General features: G+C 40.7%; 1 protein-coding gene across 1 annotated transcript; it reads right to left on the bottom strand.

Moving 5' to 3' along the window:
• Positions 1 to 4,395: 4,395 nt before the first annotated feature.
• Positions 4,396 to 21,358, bottom strand: LOC135561840 (probable E3 ubiquitin-protein ligase HERC6). Its single transcript, XM_065003883.1, has 23 exons — positions 21,098 to 21,358; positions 18,730 to 18,886; positions 18,500 to 18,582; positions 17,829 to 18,056; positions 17,595 to 17,686; positions 12,760 to 12,887; positions 12,482 to 12,639; positions 12,266 to 12,315; positions 12,053 to 12,144; positions 11,801 to 11,860; positions 11,591 to 11,693; positions 11,275 to 11,458; positions 10,937 to 11,088; positions 10,645 to 10,767; positions 10,374 to 10,472; positions 9,850 to 10,029; positions 9,615 to 9,755; positions 9,021 to 9,187; positions 8,850 to 8,919; positions 8,693 to 8,763; positions 8,118 to 8,301; positions 7,732 to 7,834; positions 4,396 to 7,346 (listed from the first exon to the last, which is right to left on the bottom strand). The coding sequence occupies exons 1-23, from the start codon at positions 21,315 to 21,317 to the stop codon at positions 7,135 to 7,137; spliced, it is 3,057 nt and encodes a 1,018-aa protein (XP_064859955.1). The 5' UTR covers positions 21,318 to 21,358; the 3' UTR covers positions 4,396 to 7,134.
• Between the last annotated feature and the right edge of the window lie 238 nt (positions 21,359 to 21,596).

The raw sequence follows: 21,596 nt of genomic DNA, 5'->3' as shown, positions 1-21,596 counted from the left end.
AACTCTTGAACAATCCAAACATGACAATTTCATTCACACAGTAACATTAATTTTGTTGATTTACATTTTCATCCGTCTTCACACTTCTCCTGGCATCAGTGACCTTCCATGGGGTCACTAACCTGTACCTCCACTCGGTACCGGTACCTCCTGTATATAGCCTCGTTATTGTTATTTTTATTGTGTTACTTTTTATTTTACTATTTTTACTTTAGTTTATTTAGTAAATCTTTTCTTAACTGTTTCTTGAACTGCATTGTTGGTTAAGGGCTTTGTAAGTAAGCATTTTACAGTAAGGTCTACCTGTTGGATTTGGAGCATGTGACAAATACAATTTGATTTGATTTGACATAATCCGACATTTTAATATCTTCCATGGTCAATAGATATCCCTTTCCTACCCCCTCCTCCAGGTTTGGATGAACGAACCAACCACACCCTCAAGACTGCCATGGGCAAGTCCCTTGACGGGTTCCGGGAATGGTGGGAGGACAACCTGAAGGTCATTCTCTTTGCACACAACAACAGTGTCCAGGCCTCCAGCGCACTCACCCTATAGCCTGCTGTATGGACTGGAGCTGCTGCTGTATGGACTGGAGCTGTATGGACTGGAGCTGTATGGACTGGAGGTGTATGGACTGAAGCTGCAGCTGTATGGACTGAAGCTGCAGCTGTATGGACTGGAGCTGCTGCTGTATGGACTGGACCGGAGGTTTTTCCAAATAGTCAATCTTAAAGCTAACCACTGGGACACAGTAAGTAACCTCCGCTGCCAGGTAGGTACTGTTAAGGTGTATGACTCCAGTGGTTATGACACCACCCCAGAGTTTCTCTGACAACTCACCTCTCTCATCTTTTCCAGGGACCATCCCTTACTTCCCTCATCAACCCCACTGACATAACAAATTACAGACGGGTATCCTTTCTTTCTGTCTGCAGTTAACAATATTGGATGTCTACTCAAACATTTAAATTAAACTATTGATTAACTGTATTTTTGCATACCTGATCAGCCTGTAACCTGTGTGTTTGCTTGTTTATGTCTCTGTCTCCTACCCTGTTCCCTTTAACTCCTGTTCTCCAGGACCTAGGGGTTCTGCCCAACACCCAGACATGGATCCACCTGATGTCCTCCATTACCTGTTCTCCAGGACCTAGGGGTTCTGCCCAACACCCAGACATGGATCCACCTGATGTCCTCCATTACCTGTTCTCCAGGACCTAGGGGTTCTGCCCAACACCCAGACATGGATCCACCTGATGTCCTCCATTACCTGTTCTCCAGGACCTAGGGGTTCTGCCCAACACCCAGACATGGATCCACCTGATGTCCTCCATTACCTGTTCTCCAGGACCTAGGGGTACTGCCCAACACCCAGACATGGATCCACCTGATGTCGTCCATTACCAACCACCCTCCAACTTTTCTTAACATCATCTACAGCTACTGTTATTGTCATGTTGTCATTATCTGCTAAGAAATTGTTAGGAAATTATGATTAATATGACTGAACAAATCCTTTTAAATGGAACTGTAAGTAAACTTATACTCTGTTTTATTATATCTGATTAACAATATAAGTTCATAAGAAGGGATTGTGAGACATGGACAAGGAGTAATAAGTTAATGAACACCATTCCAACTAGGCAGAAACAAATGAGTTGTGGACTATGTAAACACATAAGGTCGTTAGCCTATGGTTGACCCTACTGAAACTTAGCTCTGGGGTTTTTAGATAAGGCAGTGAGTGCATTCCTAGGTTTTCTGTTAATTAAAACTGTCAGTTCAGTGGTGATCGATAATGTTGAGGGGTCAAAAGTTATCTGGGAGTGTGTTAGTAAGTTAGAATGAACTTTTCACCTCACTTTGTCCCGGTCGAGAGGAGGGGATTCTGTTAAAGCAGTGAAATGACATCATGATCTGTATATAAACTGCTGCACGTGATTAAGTTGTAGCGCGCTCCGAGAATAAATTCTATTACCTATTATTTAAAGACTGGTCTGCGTCTATTTTATGCAAACAAGAAATCTTACAAATTCTCATAAAATAGATTAAGGGCTTTTAATTGATGAAAGCACATTGGCATAATTAAATTATAGTAACAGAAATGTTCTTGCTCTCTCATACTGGGCACATAGTGTTTTTAGTTCATCTGTGTATCTCACATTAACATTGCAAACACTAATTGCTCCGGTAAGTCACTCTGGATAAGGCAATCTGCTAAATTACTAAAATGTGTAAATGTAATAATCAAATGTATTTGCATATGAGTGAAGTAGAAATTAGCTGAGTGTGATCTAAGGTAAGTAACATTCATGTGTGGGGAGGACATCGAAATTATATATTTTTGTTTTAACCCCGATGCCTGTTTATTCATAAAAAAAGCAGATGATAGTAAATATCATTAATCGCAATGGTTCGTCTATGCATATTAATAGGAAAACATTCCAAGCAAATTAATAGGACTACATTTAGCCTAATTGGGAACAAATATAACGTGAGGGAAAGTCAAACGATCCTAGTCAATCTATTGTTGTGTTTATCTGTTAGGTGTATGGATAGACCCACACCGATTTTAAGATGTTGGTATTTTTCTGTAAGTATAGCCTACCACTAATATTCTACATTGCGGAGCATTTAATAAAACAACCATATTGTCCTGTGATAGTGACACTTGCTTTCATTTAAAAGTGAATGTTTTCATAAGCCTCTAGGTCTACCAAGAAATGATGTTGAGGCTGTTCAAGACCTTCGATAGTCTACTAGCCTATGTGGAAATAATCGTTGAGTTATACCCTAGATCACTTTACATAATCTGGACGGTTGTTTTTCTAAGGCTAATTAAACAAGGGGTAGCATACGCTTTTTTACCTGTCTCTATAACAAGGGTTAAGCCTATATCCTCACATACCCTCTCAATTCGAGCCCTGCTTTTAACCATAAGACATCTCCACAGAAATGTTTAGCCTAAGGATTGCATGGTGTCAGTGATTGTGTCTATTAAACCGTTAAATTGGGAACTCTGGTGAAAAATCGAGGTCAAATCATGACACCAGTGATTTTCAGGTCAGAGAAAGATGCCTGAATTGGAATTCCGAGTTGGATGACCGTTCAAAACTATTTTTCCCAGTCTGAACTCGATTTTTTTCAGAGTTCCCAGTTGTCTTGAATGCACTGAAGTCAGAAGAGGTGATATGCCTATTTTAGCTAAATCGACAAATTAAATTGATTAGCAATGAAATTTTTTTTTTACAAAATCATGTAGATGTAGACGTTTGTAAGGCGTTCATGTTGAGATCTTTAATAATAAACTAGTCACTTAAACTGACGCTTAACACATGTAGACATTTTTAAGGCATTCGTTCATAATAAACTTACAAGCAAACTGACACGTGACGTGTCAGCGCCACGTTGCACGACGTGAACACTACGTATACATGACGTGTACGTGTCACATGACGTGTACGTGTCACATGACGTGAACGTGTCACATGGTGAACGTGTCACATGGTGAACGTGTCACATGACGTGTACGTGTCACATGACGTGTACGTGTCACATGACGTGAACGTGCTGGCAGTTTGACACCTTAGAAAAAAAGTGGTCTCCGTTGACAGTCCATGTTAATTCATGCTGGTATTTTATGGCACTAGGAAGACGTTAGGTGACTTCGTGAGAGGTATCAGTAGCTTCACGAGGCTTAATTCCGGCACTTATCACCCCCCATAGACTACCCCATTCCGCCCACCTGAAACCCTCTTCCCCAAAGCTAAAGTGTGTGTGTTTTTTTGTCTTACAGCCTGCTATGGTAGTTAAGGGTCACAGTGAGGTCTGAAGTTGAAGCTCATTTACTGCATTTCGATACAACTTCAAACCTAAAAAATGGTTTTAAAATATTGTTGTGTAAAAAATGTCAGAACAGCAGTATGCTCCACTCCACAGGATACAGCAATGGTCTTCTTTAGATTCAGGCAATCAACAGGAGCTGGAGCAGGTCTGTCTGTAGAAAATAGATTTCACTGATTTCTTTTATTTTTTAAATCTTTTTGACTAAATAATGATTTGACATTAAATAATTAGATCTACTGTCTGCTTCAAACATATCAAATGTACTACTTTCCTTTAAAAGATAAACTATTAATGACATAGATAACCAAACACATTAACATGAAAATATTTGTGTATACAGTTGTATACAGAATTTGACCATTTTCCTGTCCTGCTAAGCATTCAAAATGTAGAGTGGTGAATATTTTCTATTTTGGGTACTAGGGTAAATGTATGGAGTAAAAAGTACATTATTTTCTTTAGGAATGTAGTGAAGTAAAAGTCAAAGTCAAAATATAAATAGTAAAGTAAAGTACAGATAACCCCCCCAAAAAATACTTAAGTAGTACTTCAAAGTATTTTTACTTAAGTACTTTATGCCATTGGACACAACTGTAAAAGCAACACAGTATGATACGAAAACGAAACTTCAGTTGACATTTCCTCCAAACAGAAACTTATGCCACAACGGGCATAGCCTGAGTAAACAAAAATATCAGGCTGACACATATGCAGAGGGACAGGGGCCAGGTAAATAAAGTATTTTAAACTAACAAACACACCAGATAGCACATTTGGTTCCTTGGCAGTTGAGGGAACGTACATTTTTGCTTACCCATTTTGAGCCTGTAATTGAAATCACAAATGCTGATGCTCCAGATACTCAACTAGTCTAAAGAAGGCCACTTTTATTGCCTCTTTAATTAGGACAACAGTTTTCAGCTTTGCTAACACAATTGCAAAAGGGTTTTCTAATAACCAATTAGCCTTTTAAAATGATAAACTTGGATTAGCTAACACAACGTGCCATTTGAACACAGGAGTGATGGTTGCTGATAATGGGCCCCTGTACGCCTAAAATTTGCCGTTTCCAGCTACAATAGTAATTTACAACATTAACGATGTCTACACTGTATTTCTGATCAATTTGATGTTATTTTAATGGACAAAAAAATGGGACATTTCTGAGTGACCCCAAACTTTTGAATGGTAGTGTATATATAAAAAATAAAAAATACATGAGCTCACTCAGTCTCAACTTACTGTTGGGAGTTAGAATAATAGAATACACAAAGTGCAACTTTAAAATTTGGTTTCGCATCAGCAGTCATGCACTTAGCCCATGTCAGCAACATCTCCTAGAGATGAACGTACTATGGTACGAAAAGTGCAAATCAATCCCAGAACAAAAGCAAAGGACGTTGTGAAGATGCTGGAGGAAAAAGGTACAAAAGTATATTTATCCACAGTAAAACGAGTCCTATATTGACATAATCTGAAAGGCCGCTCAGCAAGGAAGAAGCCACTGCTCTAAAACCGCCATTAAAAAGCCAGACTGCAACTGCACATGGGGACAGATCGTACTTTTTGGAGAAATATCCTCTGGTCTGATGAATCAAAAATATAACTGTTTGGCCATATGTTTGGAGGAAAAAGGGGGAGGCTTGCAAGCCGAAGAACAACATCCCAACCGTGAAGCACGGGGGTGGCAGCATCATGTTGTGGGGGTGCTTTGCTGCAGGAGGGACTGGTGCACTTCACAAAATAGATGGCATCATGAGGCAGGAAAATTATGTGGATATATTGAAGTAACATCTCAAGACATCAGTCTTAAAGTTAAAGCTTGGTCGCAAATGGGTCTTCAAAATGGACAATGACCCCAAGCATACTTCCAAAGTTGTGGCAAAATGGCTGAAGGACAACAAAGTCAAGGTATTGGAGTGGCCATCACAAAGCCCTGACCTCATTCCTATAGAAAATTTGTGGGCAGAACTGAAAAAGCATGTGAGAGTAAGGAGGCCTACAAACCTGACTCAGTTACACCTGCTCTGTCAGGAGAAATGGGCCAAAATTCACCCAACTTATTGTGGGAAGCTTGTGGAAGGCTACCCCAAACTTTGACCCAAGTTAAACAATTTAAAGGCAATTCTACCAAATACTAATTGAGTGTATGTAAACTTCTGACCCACTGGGAATGTGATGAAAGCTGAAATAAATAATTCTCTACTATTGTTCTGACATTTCACATTCTTAAAATAAAGTGGTGATCCTAACTGACCTACGACAGGGAATTTTACTAGGATTAAATGTCAGGAATTGTGGAAAACTGAGTTTAAATGTAGTTTGCTAAGGTGTATGTAAACTTCCGACTTCAACTGTATGGTTGAATTACCGACTGGGATGGGGCCCATTGACCAAAAAATGTATCTTCTCTCCGCCCCATGTCAAACTGTGTAGGATTGCAATAAACTTGCGTTAAAACGGCAACATTTTCTTTATGCCCAATGGCAAAATGTGCAGAATTGCCACCCCTCATGATGAGTTCTGTTTTTTTTGTGGCCCCCACCCCATCAAAGTTGCCCATCCCTGATTTAAATAGAAGCATGAGGAAAGCTGCAGAAAACATTATGCTGAAGTATGGAAATTCCCATAGAAGAACATTGTTTCTTAACGATCTCTGAACAATTTACTTTAAATAGAACCATAAGGAATCCTGTAGGAAATGTTAAGGGAAGGTTGTATGCAAAACGAAGAAGAAACATATAGTTCTCAGAACGTTATGTGCTAGCTGGGAAGGTTATGCAGGTTGTTGGAGAAACCACACCACTGCTCAGCATTTGAGGGAATACTCAATTATGAAAGAAAATACTTTAAGGTGAAACTAATATCTGTATTATTTAGATACATAAATAATTATTATGTTAAAAAACACAAGATACAGACACGAATGTCAAAATATAATGCAGTCCAGAAAAAAGGATGTTCCCATGCAGAATTAGATAAAATGCCAAAATAAATCAATGTTTTTTCATAACTCACATTCAAAATTAGTGGACTTTAAGTCAAGGATAGTTTTTTCCAATAACACGGTAAGCCTATACATAGCCTAAACATTTGCAAATTTAAAATGTTCACTTGAAAAAGCCAAGGTTTAAAGTTTTTTTTTTAAAGTGTAAAATCTGAAGCTAGATGAAGGCTATATCAACACAACCAAAATCCTATGCTAAACTGAAGAGATATATTGACATGTAAGAAACACATTGAATGAAATAATTAACACAGCAGTAGCCTATATATAATGTCCATTACTCCTTCCAGAAGCCTCTGTTGTGGGCACATGCCTCTTTGAGCCTGGCCAGCAGCATCTCCTTGGAGGGGTAGATGGGCAGCAGCAGTAGGAAGTAGCAGGTATGAGATTCTGGGAAATGTAGTTCAGTAGAGTTCTGCAGGACTGCCACAGTCATCTGTATCTTGTCCATGCCCAGGATAGGAACGCGATCACAGCCCGTTAGGAACACTGAGAAGGAGGGGATAGATCGTGAAAGGAAGACTGAATGGGAAGAAACAGTGAATTTCTTTGTGTTACAGGTAGCCTAGCCATTAAGAGTGTTGTGCCAGTAATCGAAAGGTAGCTGGTTTGAATCCCTGAACCGACTAGATGAAAAATATGTTGTTGTGCTTTTGAGTAAGGCACTTAACCCTAATTGCTCCTGTAAGTCGCTCTGGATAAGAGCGTCTGCTAAATCACTAAAATGTCAAATGTGTTTAGACACATTTTTTTGTAAAAGCTCTTGTGGAACAGGAAGTTCAAATATGCAGACAAAACCCTGAACCAGCATTATGACAGACTGTATGGTTCCTCCAGTTTTACTCAACCGAGAGCAATTTAGTGCCATACTTACGGAGGAAAGCTTTCTTTTGGTCATCTGTCAGTTCCTCAAAAGCCTCCCAGAATGTGATGATGTTGGGATGTCTGGCATGGTACTCTCCATCATACACAGTGTTCTGGATATACAAACCAAACAAATGGCAGCAATAATTAAACAATATTAAACTTGCACGCCATTTAAACGATTCACCACTCAAAGTCACACAGTATGTCACAAAGCACCATGTATAGCACATTATCTCCTAGTCCCAGTCCTAACTTGAGAAACGTACCCATAACTTGACATCAAAGCAAATCCCCCATTGATATAAATGCATCAACATTGATTGATTTATGCCCTAATTTCTCAAGTCAGCACCCAGCCCCACACTGAGTAATGAATGATGGTTGTATATAGACCTGTTTGAGCGTGTCCCAGTCGTAGTCCTCTTTCCCCACCATGACTCCCCTGAGCTCCTCAGGCTGGAACAACTCCACCATGTCCCTGTCACACACCTTGAAGAAGCCTCTCCTGAACTCTTCAAACACCTTCTCCGCTGATTGGTTGAAGGCGAGGTTCACGTAGGCATCAACAAACTGCTTCCTGTAAAAATTGTATTTAATGGTATTTTAATATTTTCAAAAACAGAAAACAGAACAAGCAGAAAGCCTGCTTGTTGTAACTTCTAACTTCTAAAATTGCAACCTTGTATTATGCATTACAGACAATAGAACGTAATGTGAGCCAGTTTGCTACAGCAGGAAAATAATCCTGCAGCAACAGAACATGTGAATTATTATGTGGATTATAATTAATGGACATTATTGTAGGGTTGATACATTTTTTGTAAGGGAAAATCAAGTCTGAAGCCTTTTTAAACCTCAAATATATTCTACACTTTTAAAATGTCCTGCATTGCAGGAAGGTTCTCCTGCAACAGAGTGATCAAATTAAGATCTTACATCTGTAGGAGTAAAAGTTGCTGTAGCCTTACTTGTTAAAACTTGTGACTGGTTTTCCTGTTTCTTTGGGATCCAGCTCCACCTTCTGGTCATCCCAGATCACCTAATGAAAATAAACAGTTTTACCACTATTCACATACTGTATCTAGGGATATTTCATTGCTCAATCAGTTTCAATATTATACATACGGTGAAGGTCATGCCCAGGTTTTCTTCAACATCATCATCAGTGTAGTCCTCCAAGAGGTACCGCAAACTCCTTCAATTACAATGAAAATAAATTAATGTTGAAACATTTTCATCCATTTCTAAGGGACACTAATTCAATGCTAAAATGTACATTCTAAAATACAAACGTACCCTCCCACAACAGGGTCAAACTCTCTCAGGTCCTCCAGTGAGGGCTTGACCCCCACCATCTTCTTGAACAGGGCCAGAGGGAAGGGCAGGTGTACAATGTTGTGGTTGTACAGGGCCATGCCACACAAGACACCAAACAGGAAGTAGCTCTTCTCCTCCACTCTGGGCTGGTAGTAAGGGTAGGTGGCACATGAGCCAAGGCAGAGATCAAGAATAAACAAGAACAGGCACCATCCCAAACTGTGATGACTTTTTCAACTAACTTCTATCTCCTTTTTTGTATATTTATTTTGTCTTTATACTGCAATTCAACATTTTTGCTGCGAATGTGTACAAGACACAGCCTAAGTAATAATACAACCTTGGTACATCAGGAGGAGAGCAGGGAGTGATGGTGATTATACTTGTAAATAATTCTATATTGACTGATACAGTGTAGATAGTGGCACTGTTGTAGTGGTTGAATCTCTTTCTGTTGCTATTAACTGACTAAATGTATTTAGATTGTTTTACCTCAACTATTTTAATTTGCTTGAGAGTGCAGTGATTTATTATACAGTAATGACATCGTAATTCCCTAATTCTAGTTCTTACCTTGGCAGGGAACCAGACCAGTGTCTTGGTGTCGTTGTACATGAACATCTCAGACTCTGGTGCCAACAGCTCTTCAAACACATGGAGGAAAAAGTCCCTTATGTTGACGAGCGACAGCTTCATGTCCTCCATAAACTGCACCTGAGTGATAAAGAATCAGAGGAACGTTGAGGTTGAGTTCTGTCTTGTAGTCTTAACGAAAAGCTTTTCTTAATTCAGGTTGTCATAATTTTACCACAAGTTCTCTCTGGAAGTAGTCATGATCTGCAGCACCCAGTTGTCTGAAGGTGTCTTCGATGAGTGACGGGCGCCTTAAGGTCAACTGGAAGACTGGAGCAGGGGGAGATTCTGGGTTGTCTGGGAACGTTCCAGAAGGATACATCACTGTTTGCAGGTGGGTGAGACGGTGAACCACCTGCAATATATAAATATACACTCGTTAAAAAAAAATGTATGTCACTTGCACAAGTACAGTGAAATAACTTTCCGGCTTGCATTTTCCCAACAATGCAGTATTCAATATCAGTAGTACTATATATATACATATATATATATTTTTACTGTTAAGTAGAACATAAACACAAGAAATAGAAATAAGAACACGAGAAAGTAAGTAAGCTATATACAGGGTCAGCTCCAGGGTCTATTTATAGTGATATACAGACTGGTCTTTGGAAACCACTGGGTAGGCTGTGGTATACTTGAAAACAAAGATTCAATAAAAGGATTTAAAACAGCCAGTGGAATAACACAGTATACCTTAGTAAAAAGTGCCTTGCTGTTGAAAATTGCCATCTTGCAGATCAGACTCAACACAAATGGGTAACGGCAAAAGATGACTGGTGTCACCTCTGTGTCCTAGAAGTGACACAAAAGAAAAATGAAAGTGCATCTCAATAGTCTACATGGGTTCCATCTCTGTCTCATTCCATCAATCTGCGCTGAAAGAACTGGAGAAGTGAAACCAGATTCCACCACTTTATCATTCTAACATTTGAGTAATTTACAGATTATTTGGTTATTTTATTACCTCCCTTGTTGACCAAAAGTGCCAAAGATTCACATCATCCATAGGAATTACCCTATCAATGATCTCTTCCACATAAAAGGTACTGGCGGGAACTTCCTGGGTTCTTCTGGCCCTCTTGTTTGCCTTTGAAATAACATAATGTCAGCATCAAAATAAATGTGCACATGTCCCTTGCACATGAGGAAGTGAACAGTTCACAATATGAAGTATGTTAGGGCATGATCAACAATAATGACAGAGACGGCAGAAAATGGTCAGGAGGATAATAAAAATGATTGACACAAACACTGACTCTGTGGAGGTACTTGAGGGCTTCCAGCAGGAATTTGACTCCGGGGTTGTGGGTAGCCAGAAGACCGTTCCTCAGCATGAATGACAGGGCATTCTTCCACATCAGAATGTGCTTAGTCATGATGGAAGGCTCCAGTGACGACCACCAGTCTTCTATAACATGATACATGAATACAAGTCCAAAATATGTTAATTATATTGCCTGTGCAAAAAAAATATTATCTTATAATATATGGTCATGTGTCACAGTGTCAGCTATGCTTCTATTATAATACAATTCTTCAAAATGATACTGATGCCAAATTTGCTGATAAACTGAAAAGGTCAGATGTTATTTACTTAAAATTTTCATGGCCGTTTCATTCAGATCCTCAGCGATAACTATTGCTAAAGCCATGACCATGTTCATGACATTCTGGTCATCGTGGAGAAGAGGGATTGTGGGTAGTAGCATAATGATCTCTGGTGACTTGATGACAGCTGCTGAACTGCAAAGAGTGTCCACCAGTGGCAATATATTTACCTATATGGAGAATATATATAGACATGAAGAGAGTTACATTATGCTATCATGATCCTCCATTCAAAATATATATTGATATTTAATAGATTGTTGATATTTGTTTAAGTCTTTGAAGAGTGAGTTAGTCTTAGCTGATTTCCTGATCCATGGGATGTTGAAGAGCTGATCAAAAGCCTGGCTAGCAGCCTCTAGGTCCACTCTCAAAGCTCCTGCAGCTTTAGTTGATGGAGACTCACTGGTAGAGGGTATAGCATGGGTATAGTATTATCATTGACACAACATACTGTACACACCCAGTGTTCATTGTAAACTATCCAAACCTTCCATTTTAAAATCGCTTACCTGGCTTTGGTGAAACTGGCCACAAGACTTGAACTTGTTGAGAACATCAAGGATATTTCTCTGTTGGAACAAATGTGGACACATTTGATGTTTCAGTACAATTATACTATAAGAAATACAACTTTAAAATAAATGTTTTTTTATTTCATTTTGAGTTTGCTAGTTTTTTTTTTTTAACTAGCAAAGAACCTTTGTCTATGGTGGATTGTATGTTTTAATATTCAACGTAAATAAATATAATAAGAAATTAACCTTTGCGCCTCTGCATTTCCTTGCTCCATCGTCAGCCATTTTTGCAGCTTGGCTTTATCTAACCTCCCGATTGGCTGTTCTCTTTCAGAACTCTACAAAGGAAGATAAAGCAATATAAGAAATTCAAATATCTCAAACATGAATTAGCTGCTTGAGACATTTAGAATGTTCCAGGCTCCCTATTATTGAGGTACAAAAGGTCAGAAACATTACCTCAGTGGTGTAAATGAAGTTTGAATTCCATCCCACTGATATCTTCATGTCTGGTAAAAAAAAAGAAAAGAAGAGGTTGTAGGGACATCAAGTCTCGTTAAACAGTATGTGTTCTAATTCAGTCACCCAAAAACGTCATAGTCAGTATGTAGCTGCATTATATAATTGAATAGAATCAAATACAAAAGAGAATAAAATAGACATTGTATCCGGTACCGTTGTGTATGACTGTTGCTGCCCCACCAGAAGCCCTTTTCAGCAGCACTGAGGTGGGTCGCAAGCAGCCCTCCGTAATGCCAGTCCCTAGCTGACCTTTGACCCCACTGCCAAAGGCCCAGAGTTGACCTGAGGACCCCAGCACCAGGGTGTGATGGCTGGCAGAGTTATAGTAAGACAAAAACACAGTTAGACTGAGAATGTTCAAGATTGGTTTCCTATCTGTTTATTATATGTGTATATATGTGTATAAGTAGCATTATGCTGTTGGTCATTACCTGCCACATGCTATCTGTGAGGCCAGTCCATCCATACCCTCTACCAGTTTGGGTAGGAGTTCGTTAGCTGATGCGTTGTGCCCAAGCTGGCCTCGGCTTCCCTCTCCAAAGGTGAACACCTGTCCACCCTAAAGACCACAAAGAACCAGAACCAGTTGTTGACATGTCAAGGCCCAGAGTTGTTCCTGGTCTGGTCAGGTCAGGGCCCTAATCACTTCTTAAAGAGACAGTATAATAGTATTGAAGGGTTGACCTTTACTCTGGTAGCCCTGAGGCTTGATCTGTAATAACAGCCATAATCAGGACATATTCTGTATAACCTGTGACTTTCTATTCTGTAATAAACTGTAACTTCTCATTTAGTATGAGACTGTATTCATGCACTCAGATAACAACTTGTATGGCTCATTGTGTAGCCAATCTCTTCCAGACACCCACCAGACACTTGATCATTTGTTTTTCACCTCTGTTCAAGGTCATTTTATATAACTGGCTTTATTTACCAATATGTGATGAATTGTATCTTCGAGAGGCTGCTGACTTTGTGTGCAGAACTATCTCCCAGTGGGCCCACTGTTTAGGACATTAAATACTTTTTATGAACTAATAAACTGCCGTAGTATTTGTCTCCTTTCACACCAACATCTCCCTTGGGGCCTTCAGTAGAAATACAGTAGTAGTATGATACCTTGGTGAGAACAGCAGTGTCCCTCTCCACAGTAATAGTATGATACCTTGGTGAGAACAACAGTGTCCCTCTAATAGTATGATACCACAGTAATAGTAATAGATACCTTGGTGAGAACAGCAGAATGTGCCTCTCCACAGTAATAGTATGACCTTGGTGAGAACAGCAGAATGTGCCTCTCCACAGTAATAGTATGATACCTTGGTGAGAACAGCAGTGTCCCTCTCCACAGTAATAGTATGATACCTTGGTGAGAACAACAGTGTCCCTCTCCACAGTAATAGTATGATACCTTGGTGAGAACAGCAGAATGTGCCTCTCCACAGTAATAGTATGATACCTTGGTGAGAACAGCAGTGTCCCTCTCCACAGTAATAGTATGATACCTTGGTGAGAACAACAGTGTCCCTCTCCACAGTAATAGTATGATACCTTGGTGAGAACAGCAGAATGTGCCTCTCCACAGTAATAGTTTGATACCTTGGTGAGAACAGCAGAATGTGCCTCTCCACAGTAATAGTATGATACCTTGGTGAGAACAGCAGAATGTGCCTCTCCACAGTAATAGTATGATACCTTGGTGAGAACAACAGTGTCCCTCTCCACAGTAATAGTATGATACCTTGGTGAGAACAGCAGAATGTGCCTCTCCACAGTAATAGTTTGATACCTTGGTGAGAACAGCAGTGTCCCTCTCCACAGTAATAGTATGATACCTTGGTGAGAACAGCAGAATGTGCCTCTCCACAGTAATAGTTTGATACCTTGGTGAGAACAACAGTGTCCCTCTCCACAGTAATAGTATGATACATTGGTGAGAACAGCAGTGTCCCTCTCCACAGTAATAGTTTGATACCTTGGTGAGAACAGCAGTGTCCCTCTCCACAGTAATAGTATTATACCTTGGTGAGAACAGCAGAATGTGCCTCTCCACAGTAATAGTATGATACCTTGGTGAGAACAACAGTGTCCCTCTCCACAGTAATAGTATGATACCTTGGTGAGAACAGCAGAATGTGCCTCTCCACAGTAATAGTATGATATATTGGTGAGAACAGCAGAATGTGCCTCTCCACAGTAATAGTATGATACCTTGGTGAGAACAGCAGAATGTGCCTCTCCACAGTAATAGTATGATACCTTGGTGAGAACAACAGTGTCCCTCTCCACAGTAATAGTATGATACCTTGGTGAGAACAACAGTGTCCCTCTCCACAGTAATAGTATGATACCTTGGTGAGAACAGCAGAATGTGCCTCTCCACAGTAATAGTTTGATACCTTGTAATAGTGATACCTTGAAGAACAGCAGAATGTGCCTCTCCACAGTAATAGTATGATACCTTGGTGAGAACAGTAATAGTATGATGTGGTGAGAACAGCAGTGTCCTCCACAGTAATAGTATGATACCTTGGTGAGAACAACAGTAATAGTCCTTGGTGAGAACAGCAGTGTCCTCTCCACAGTAATAGTATGATACCTTGGTGAGAACAGCAGAATGTGATACCTCTCCACAGTAATAGTTTGATACCTTGGTGAGAACAGCAGTGTCCTCTCTCCTTGGTGACAGTAATAGTATGATACCTTGGTGAGAACAGCAGAATGTGCCTCTCCACAGTAATAGTTTGATACCTTGGTGAGAACAACAGTGTCCCTCCACAGTCCTTGGTGAGAACAGCAGAATGTCCCTCTCCACAGTAATAGTATGATACATTGGTGAGAACAGCAGTGTCCCTCTCCACAGTAATAGTATGATACCTTGGTGAGAACAGCAGTGTCCCTCTCCACAGTAATAGTATGATACCTTGGTGAGAACAGTACAGTAATAGTATGATACCTTGGTGAGAAACAGCAGTGTCCCTCTCCACAGTAATAGTATGATACCTTGGTGAGAACAGCAGTGTCCCTCTCCACAGTAATAGTATGATACCTTGGTGAGAACAGCAGTCTCCACAGTAATAGTATGATACCTTGGTGAGAACAGCAGAATGTGCCTCTCCACAGTAATAGTATGATACCTTGGTGAGAACAACAGTGTCCCTCTCCACAGTAATAGTATGATACCTTGGTGAGAACAGCAGAATGTGCCTCTCCACAGTAATAGTATGATACCTTGGTGAGAACAGCAGTGTCCCTCTCCACAGTAATAGTATGATACCTTGGTGAGAACAACAGTGTCCCTCTCCACAGTAATAGTATGATACCTTGGTGAGAACAGCAGAATGTGCCTCTCCACAGTAATAGTTTGATACCTTGGTGAGAACAGCAGAATGTGCCTCTCCACAGTAATAGTATGATACCTTGGTGAGAACAGCAGAATGTGCCTCTCCACAGTAATAGTATGATACCTTGGTGAGAACAACAGTGTCCCTCTCCACAGTAATAGTATGATACCTTGGTGAGAACAGCAGAATGTATGATACCTCTCCACAGTAATAGTTTGATACCTTGGTGAGAACAGCAGTGTCCCTCTCCACAGTAATAGTATGATACCTTGGTGAGAACAGCAGAATGTGCCTCTCCACAGTAATAGTTTGATACCTTGGTGAGAACAACAGTGTCCCTCTCCACAGTAATAGTATGATACATTGGTGAGAACAGCAGTGTCCCTCTCCACAGTAATAGTTTGATACCTTGGTGAGAACAGCAGTGTCCCTCTCCACAGTAATAGTATTATACCTTGGTGAGAACAGCAGAATGTGCCTCTCCACAGTAATAGTATGATACCTTGGTGAGAACAACAGTGTCCCTCTCCACAGTAATAGTATGATACCTTGGTGAGAACAGCAGAATGTGCCTCTCCACAGTAATAGTATGATACCTTGGTGAGAACAGCAGAATGTGCCTCTCCACAGTAATAGTATGATACCTTGGTGAGAACAGCAGAATGTGCCTCTCCTTGGTGACAGTAATAGTATGATACCTTGGTGAGAACAATAGTATGATACAGTGTCCCTCTCCACAGTAATAGTATGATACCTTGGTGAGAACAGCAGAATGTCCACAGTGTCCCTCTCCACAGTAATAGTATGATACCTTGGTGAGAACAGCAGAATGTGCCTCTCCACAGTAATAGTATGATACCTTGGTGAGAACAGCAGAATGTGCCTCAGCAGTCCACAGTAATAGTATGATACCTTGGTGAGAACAGCAGTGTCCCTCTCCACAGTAATAGTATGATACCTTGGTGAGAACAGCAGAATGTAATAGTATGATACCTCTCCACAGTAATAGTTTGATACCTTGGTGAGAACAGCAGTGTCCCAGCAGAATGTGCCTCCACAGTAATAGTATGATACCTTGGTGAGAACAGCAGAATGTGCCTCTCCACAGTAATAGTTTGATACCTTGGTGAGAACAACAGTGTCCCTCTCCACAGTAATAGTATGATACATTGGTGAGAACAGCAGTGTCCCTCTCCACAGTAATAGTATGATACCTTGGTGAGAACAGCAGTGTCCCTCTCCACAGTAATAGTATTATACCTTGGTGAGAACAGCAGTGTCCCTCTCCACAGTAATAGTATGATACCTTGGTGAGAACAGCAGAATGTGCCTCTCCACAGTAATAGTATGATACCTTGGTGAGAACAACAGTGTCCCTCTCCACAGTAATAGTATGATACCTTGGTGAGAACAGCAGAATGTGCCTCTCCACAGTAATAGTATGATACCTTGGTGAGAACAGCAGAATGTGCCTCTCCACAGTAATAGTATGATACCTTGGTGAGAACAGCAGTGTCCCTCTCCACAGTAATAGTATGATACCTTGGTGAGAACAGCAGAATGTGCCTCTCCTTGGTGACAGTAATAGTATGATACCTTGGTGAGAACAGCAGTGTCCCTCTCCACAGTAATAGTATGATATATTGGTGAGAACAGCAGAATGTGCCTCTCCACAGTAATGATATGATACCTTGGTGAGAACAACAGTGTCCCTCTCCACAGTAATAGTATGATACATTGGTGAGAACAGCAGAATGTGCCTCTCCACAGTAATAGTATGATACCTTGGTGAGAACAACAGTGTCCCTCTCCACAGTAATAGTATGATACCTTGGTGAGAACAGCAGTGTCCCTCTCCACAGTAATAGGATGATACCTTGGTGAGAACAGCAGTGTCCCTCTCCACAGTAATAGCATGATACCTTGGTGAGGACAGCAGAATGTGCCTCTCCACAGCTGATGAAGGAAACCCCCAAGACTCTGAGAGCAGGCACAGAACAGATGTTGAACCGGCCTGGCAGGGGGAACAAGCATCATACAAGCATCATGCAATGTTCCCACTCATTATAATACATCTGGAAAATGACTTAGTGGTTATAAAAAAGGAATCCTTTTTATACAAGTAGCGTACAAAGAGAGTTAGAGTGCCGTAGTACCTTTCTCATCCACACGGTTGAGTCCCAGCTGCCCAGCCCTGTTCGCCCCACAGCAGTAGACCAGGCCTGGGAGGGTGAGGGCCAGAGTGTGGGTTCCTCCGGCTGCTACCTGGGTCACTGGGACCCCTGTGAGGGGGCGCACCAGGGCAGGTATGGGCTGCAGAGGGACTCCCTTCCCCAGGCCCAGCTGTCCATGGCTGTTCAGACCCCATGAGAACACCTGTCCTCCTGTGGAAGACAAAGAAATGACATATTACATTACAATTACATCACAACAATTCCAGAGTTACGTTCTTTCCTAATAAATATCATCTCACTGTCCTTTTGATGTTCACTCTTAGAAAAAATAGTTCCAAAATAGTTATTTGGCTGTCCTCATAGGATAACCCTTTTAGGTTCCAGGTAGAGCCCTTTTTGGCTCCAGGTAGAATCCTTTTGGTTTTCATGTAGAACCCTCTGAAAAAAGGGTTCTACATGGAACACAAAAGGGTTCTACCTGGAACCAAAAAGGGTTCTCCAACGGGTTCTCGTATGGGAACTGCTGAATAACCCTTTTAGGTTTAAGACAGCACCTTTTTTTCTAAGTGTAGTATAACTTATGCATGTGGTTGTCATAGTTTAGATGGAATGTAGTCTGTGTGAGAGACATCAGTAGGTACAGTATGTTATACCTTTAGTCAGGGCCAAAGAATGGGAATTTCCACAAGCAACCTGTATCACTGTTATCGGCAAGGGCGAAGGTATTTGAACTGGTCTGTGAAAAAAAAGGAGACATCTAGTACATATTGTCTTTGTTCGTGATCAGTGGAATCCAAGAGGGCTCTCATTACTTGACAATGTAAATCATAGATGATATTTCACTATCAAGATCTATTTCAAGTTGAAGTGGAGGTTTCCTTGCCTTGGCCTGGGGACTTTGGAGACAGTAGTAGGTGCGATGCCCAGCTGTCCCTCACCCCCTGCCCCCCAGGAGTAGACCTGTCCTGATGCGCACACAGCTACAGAGTGGTCCTGACCACAAGCCACAGAGACCACTGCCCCCAGACCCTCCACTGGGGCTGAAACGGGTAGAACACATGCAGTTTCATTTGGATGTTCAATGTCTTAGAAAGGGTTAAATCCCAGAAATGCCATGTAATTTAATGCATGAAGGAGTTAATCAACAAGTCCAGTCACTTCATTGTTCCCTTTTTGTTAATAAAGCCCTACTACACAAGCTTCTGACTTACTTAATTTCGTTGTTAAAGTATAAAAACATGAGATCCCAAACCCTTTCACAGAGTTTCCTCGGGTCCCCACCAAACTAGGTACGGTTGAAGTCGGAAGTTTACATACACTTAAGTTGGAGTCATTAAAACTTGTTTTTCAACCACTCCACAAATTTCTTGTTGACAAACTATAGTTTATGCAAGTCGGTTAAGACATCAACTTTGTGCATGACACAAGTCATTTTTCCAACAATTGTTTAAAGACACATTATTTAACTTGCAATTCACTGTTTCACAATTCCAGTGGGTCAGAAGTGTACATACACTGAGTTGACTGTGCCTATACACAGCTTGGAAAATTCCAGAAAATGTACATAATTTGAGTCAATTGGAGGTGTAACTGTGGATGTATTTAAAGGCCTATCTTCAAACTCAGTGCATCTTTGTTTGACATCATGGGAAAATCAAAAGAAATCAGCCAAGACCTCAGAAAAACAATTGTAGACCTCCACAATTCTGGTTCATCCTTGGGAGCAATTTCCAAAAGCCTGAAGGTACCATGTTCATTCTGTCTCCTAGAGATGAACGTACCTTGGTGTGAAAAGTGCAAATCAGTCCCAGAACAACAGCAAAGGACCTTATGAAGATGCTGGTATAAACCGGTACAAAAGTATCTATATCCACAGTAAAACGAGTCCTATATTGACATAACCTGAAAGGCCACTCAGCAAGGAAGAAGCCACTGCTCCAAAACCGCCATAAAAAAGCCAGACTACGGTTTGCAACTGCACATGGGGACAAAGATCGTACTTTTGGAGAAATGTCCTCTGGTCTGATGAATCAAAAATATAACTGTTTGGCCATAATGACCATTGTTATGTTTGGAGGAAAAAAGGGGGAGGCTTGCAAGCCGAAGAACAACATCCAAACCGTGAAGCACGGGGGTTGCAGCATCATGTTGTGGGGTTGCTTTGCTGCAGGAGGGACTGGTGCACTTAACAAAATAGATGGCATCATGAGGAAAGAAAATTATGTGGATATATTGAAGCAACATCTCAAGACATCAGTCAGAAAGTTAAAGCTTGGTCGCAAATGGGTCTTCCAAATGGACAATGACCCCAAGCATACTTCCAAAGTTGTGGCAATCCTATAGAAAGTTTGTGGGCAGAACTGAAAAAGCATGTGAGAGCAAGGAAGCCTAAAAACCTGACTCAGTTACACCAGCTCTGTCAGGAGGAATGGGCCAAAATTCACCCAACTTATTGCGGGAAGCTTGTGGAAGGCTACCTGACACGTTTGACCCAAGTTAAACAATTTAAAGGAAATGCTACCAAATACTAATTGAGTGTATGTAAAGTTCTGACCCACTGGGAATGAGACGAAATAAATACAAGCTGAAATAAATCATTCTCTCTACTATTATTCTGACATTTTTCACATTCTTAAAATAATTGGTGATCCTAACTGACCTAAAACAGGGATGTTTTACTAGGATTAAATGCAGGAATTGTGAAAAACTGAGTTTAAATTTATTTGGCTAAGGTGTATGTAAACTTCCGACTTCAACTGTAAATCCGCTTGTATTTTTTTAACGCTTCACATTTTTAAAATCACCTACATAATTCCTTACATTTGGATTCCCTGGTGCCACTAGGGCAGTTTAACACCCTGATGATAAATGAGTTCACCGATGTGTGCAATTGTTTTGATTGACTTTAATAATTTGTTTATGATGTCTCTGAACATAGCAACAGTTCACCTTCGTTCTTCTGATTTGGATGGAGAAACGAAACTGAAACTGAGCCGATGTTGTAGTTTTATTGAGGGATAGTGTTCCAATTTCTGAAAGTTGTGGTAAAGTTCACTAGGCTAAATATCGGCTACTACACATTTTAATATAATCTGTAATTATGAAAAATATAGTGAACATAAATGTTAGCATAATGATAAAGAATAAAATAATTCAGAAGCAAGCATCATTTTAGCAGCGCTTTAATTCGAAATAACCTACATAGCGATCCTTACACCCAAATAGTCAGATATAATTAAATGATGTATTACCTGGTAGTTTTGAATCTCTTTTCTTCTGTCTACCAAGTTGTCCCTTTGAGTTGCGCCCACATGATAGGATCCTGCCATCTACGGTGAGAAACAAAGTGTGTTGCTCCCCACAAGCAATTTCTGTGACTTTATCAGAGAATATATTCCCTGCTATCGGAAGAGACACATTCTCAAAGTTTAGACCAAACTGTCCACTCGAACCGTCTCCCCAGCAGAACATGATGTGATGATTGACTGATGACTAAAGTGTGGTCCACATAGGTTGGCTATATTGGGCTCTACGTGTGTGTGAGAGAGAGAGAGAGAGAGCCCCACCCTCTTCAACATATATATCAACGAATTGGCGCGGGCACTAGAAAAGTCTGCAGCACCCCGCCTCCCCCTGCTAGAATCCGAAGTCAAATGTCTGCTGTTTGCTGATGATCTGGTGCTTCTGTCACCAACCAAGGAGGGCCTACAGCAGCACCTAGATCTTATGCACAGATTCTGTCAGACCTGG

Source organism: Oncorhynchus nerka, linkage group LG18 (genome assembly GCF_034236695.1).
Source record: "Oncorhynchus nerka isolate Pitt River linkage group LG18, Oner_Uvic_2.0, whole genome shotgun sequence".
Lineage (NCBI taxonomy): Eukaryota > Metazoa > Chordata > Actinopteri > Salmoniformes > Salmonidae > Oncorhynchus > Oncorhynchus nerka.
Note: the sequence above shows the minus strand (reverse complement) of the source record. Positions and strands in the feature narration are given on the sequence as shown.

Bases quoted from the DNA above. Each gene is read 5' to 3' on its own strand.
- LOC135561840 (XM_065003883.1), bottom strand. From the start codon at position 21,317: ATGTTCTGCTGGGGAGACGGTTCGAGTGGACAGTTTGGTCTAAACTTT. The intron at 11,694-11,800 runs GTAAGCGATTTT...ACCCTCTACCAG, and splicing joins GCCAGTTTCACCAAAGCCAG to TGAGTCTCCATCAACTAAAG. The intron at 8,764-8,849 runs GTATGTATAATA...TATTTTCATTAG, and splicing joins ACCTGGGCATGACCTTCACC to GTGATCTGGGATGACCAGAA.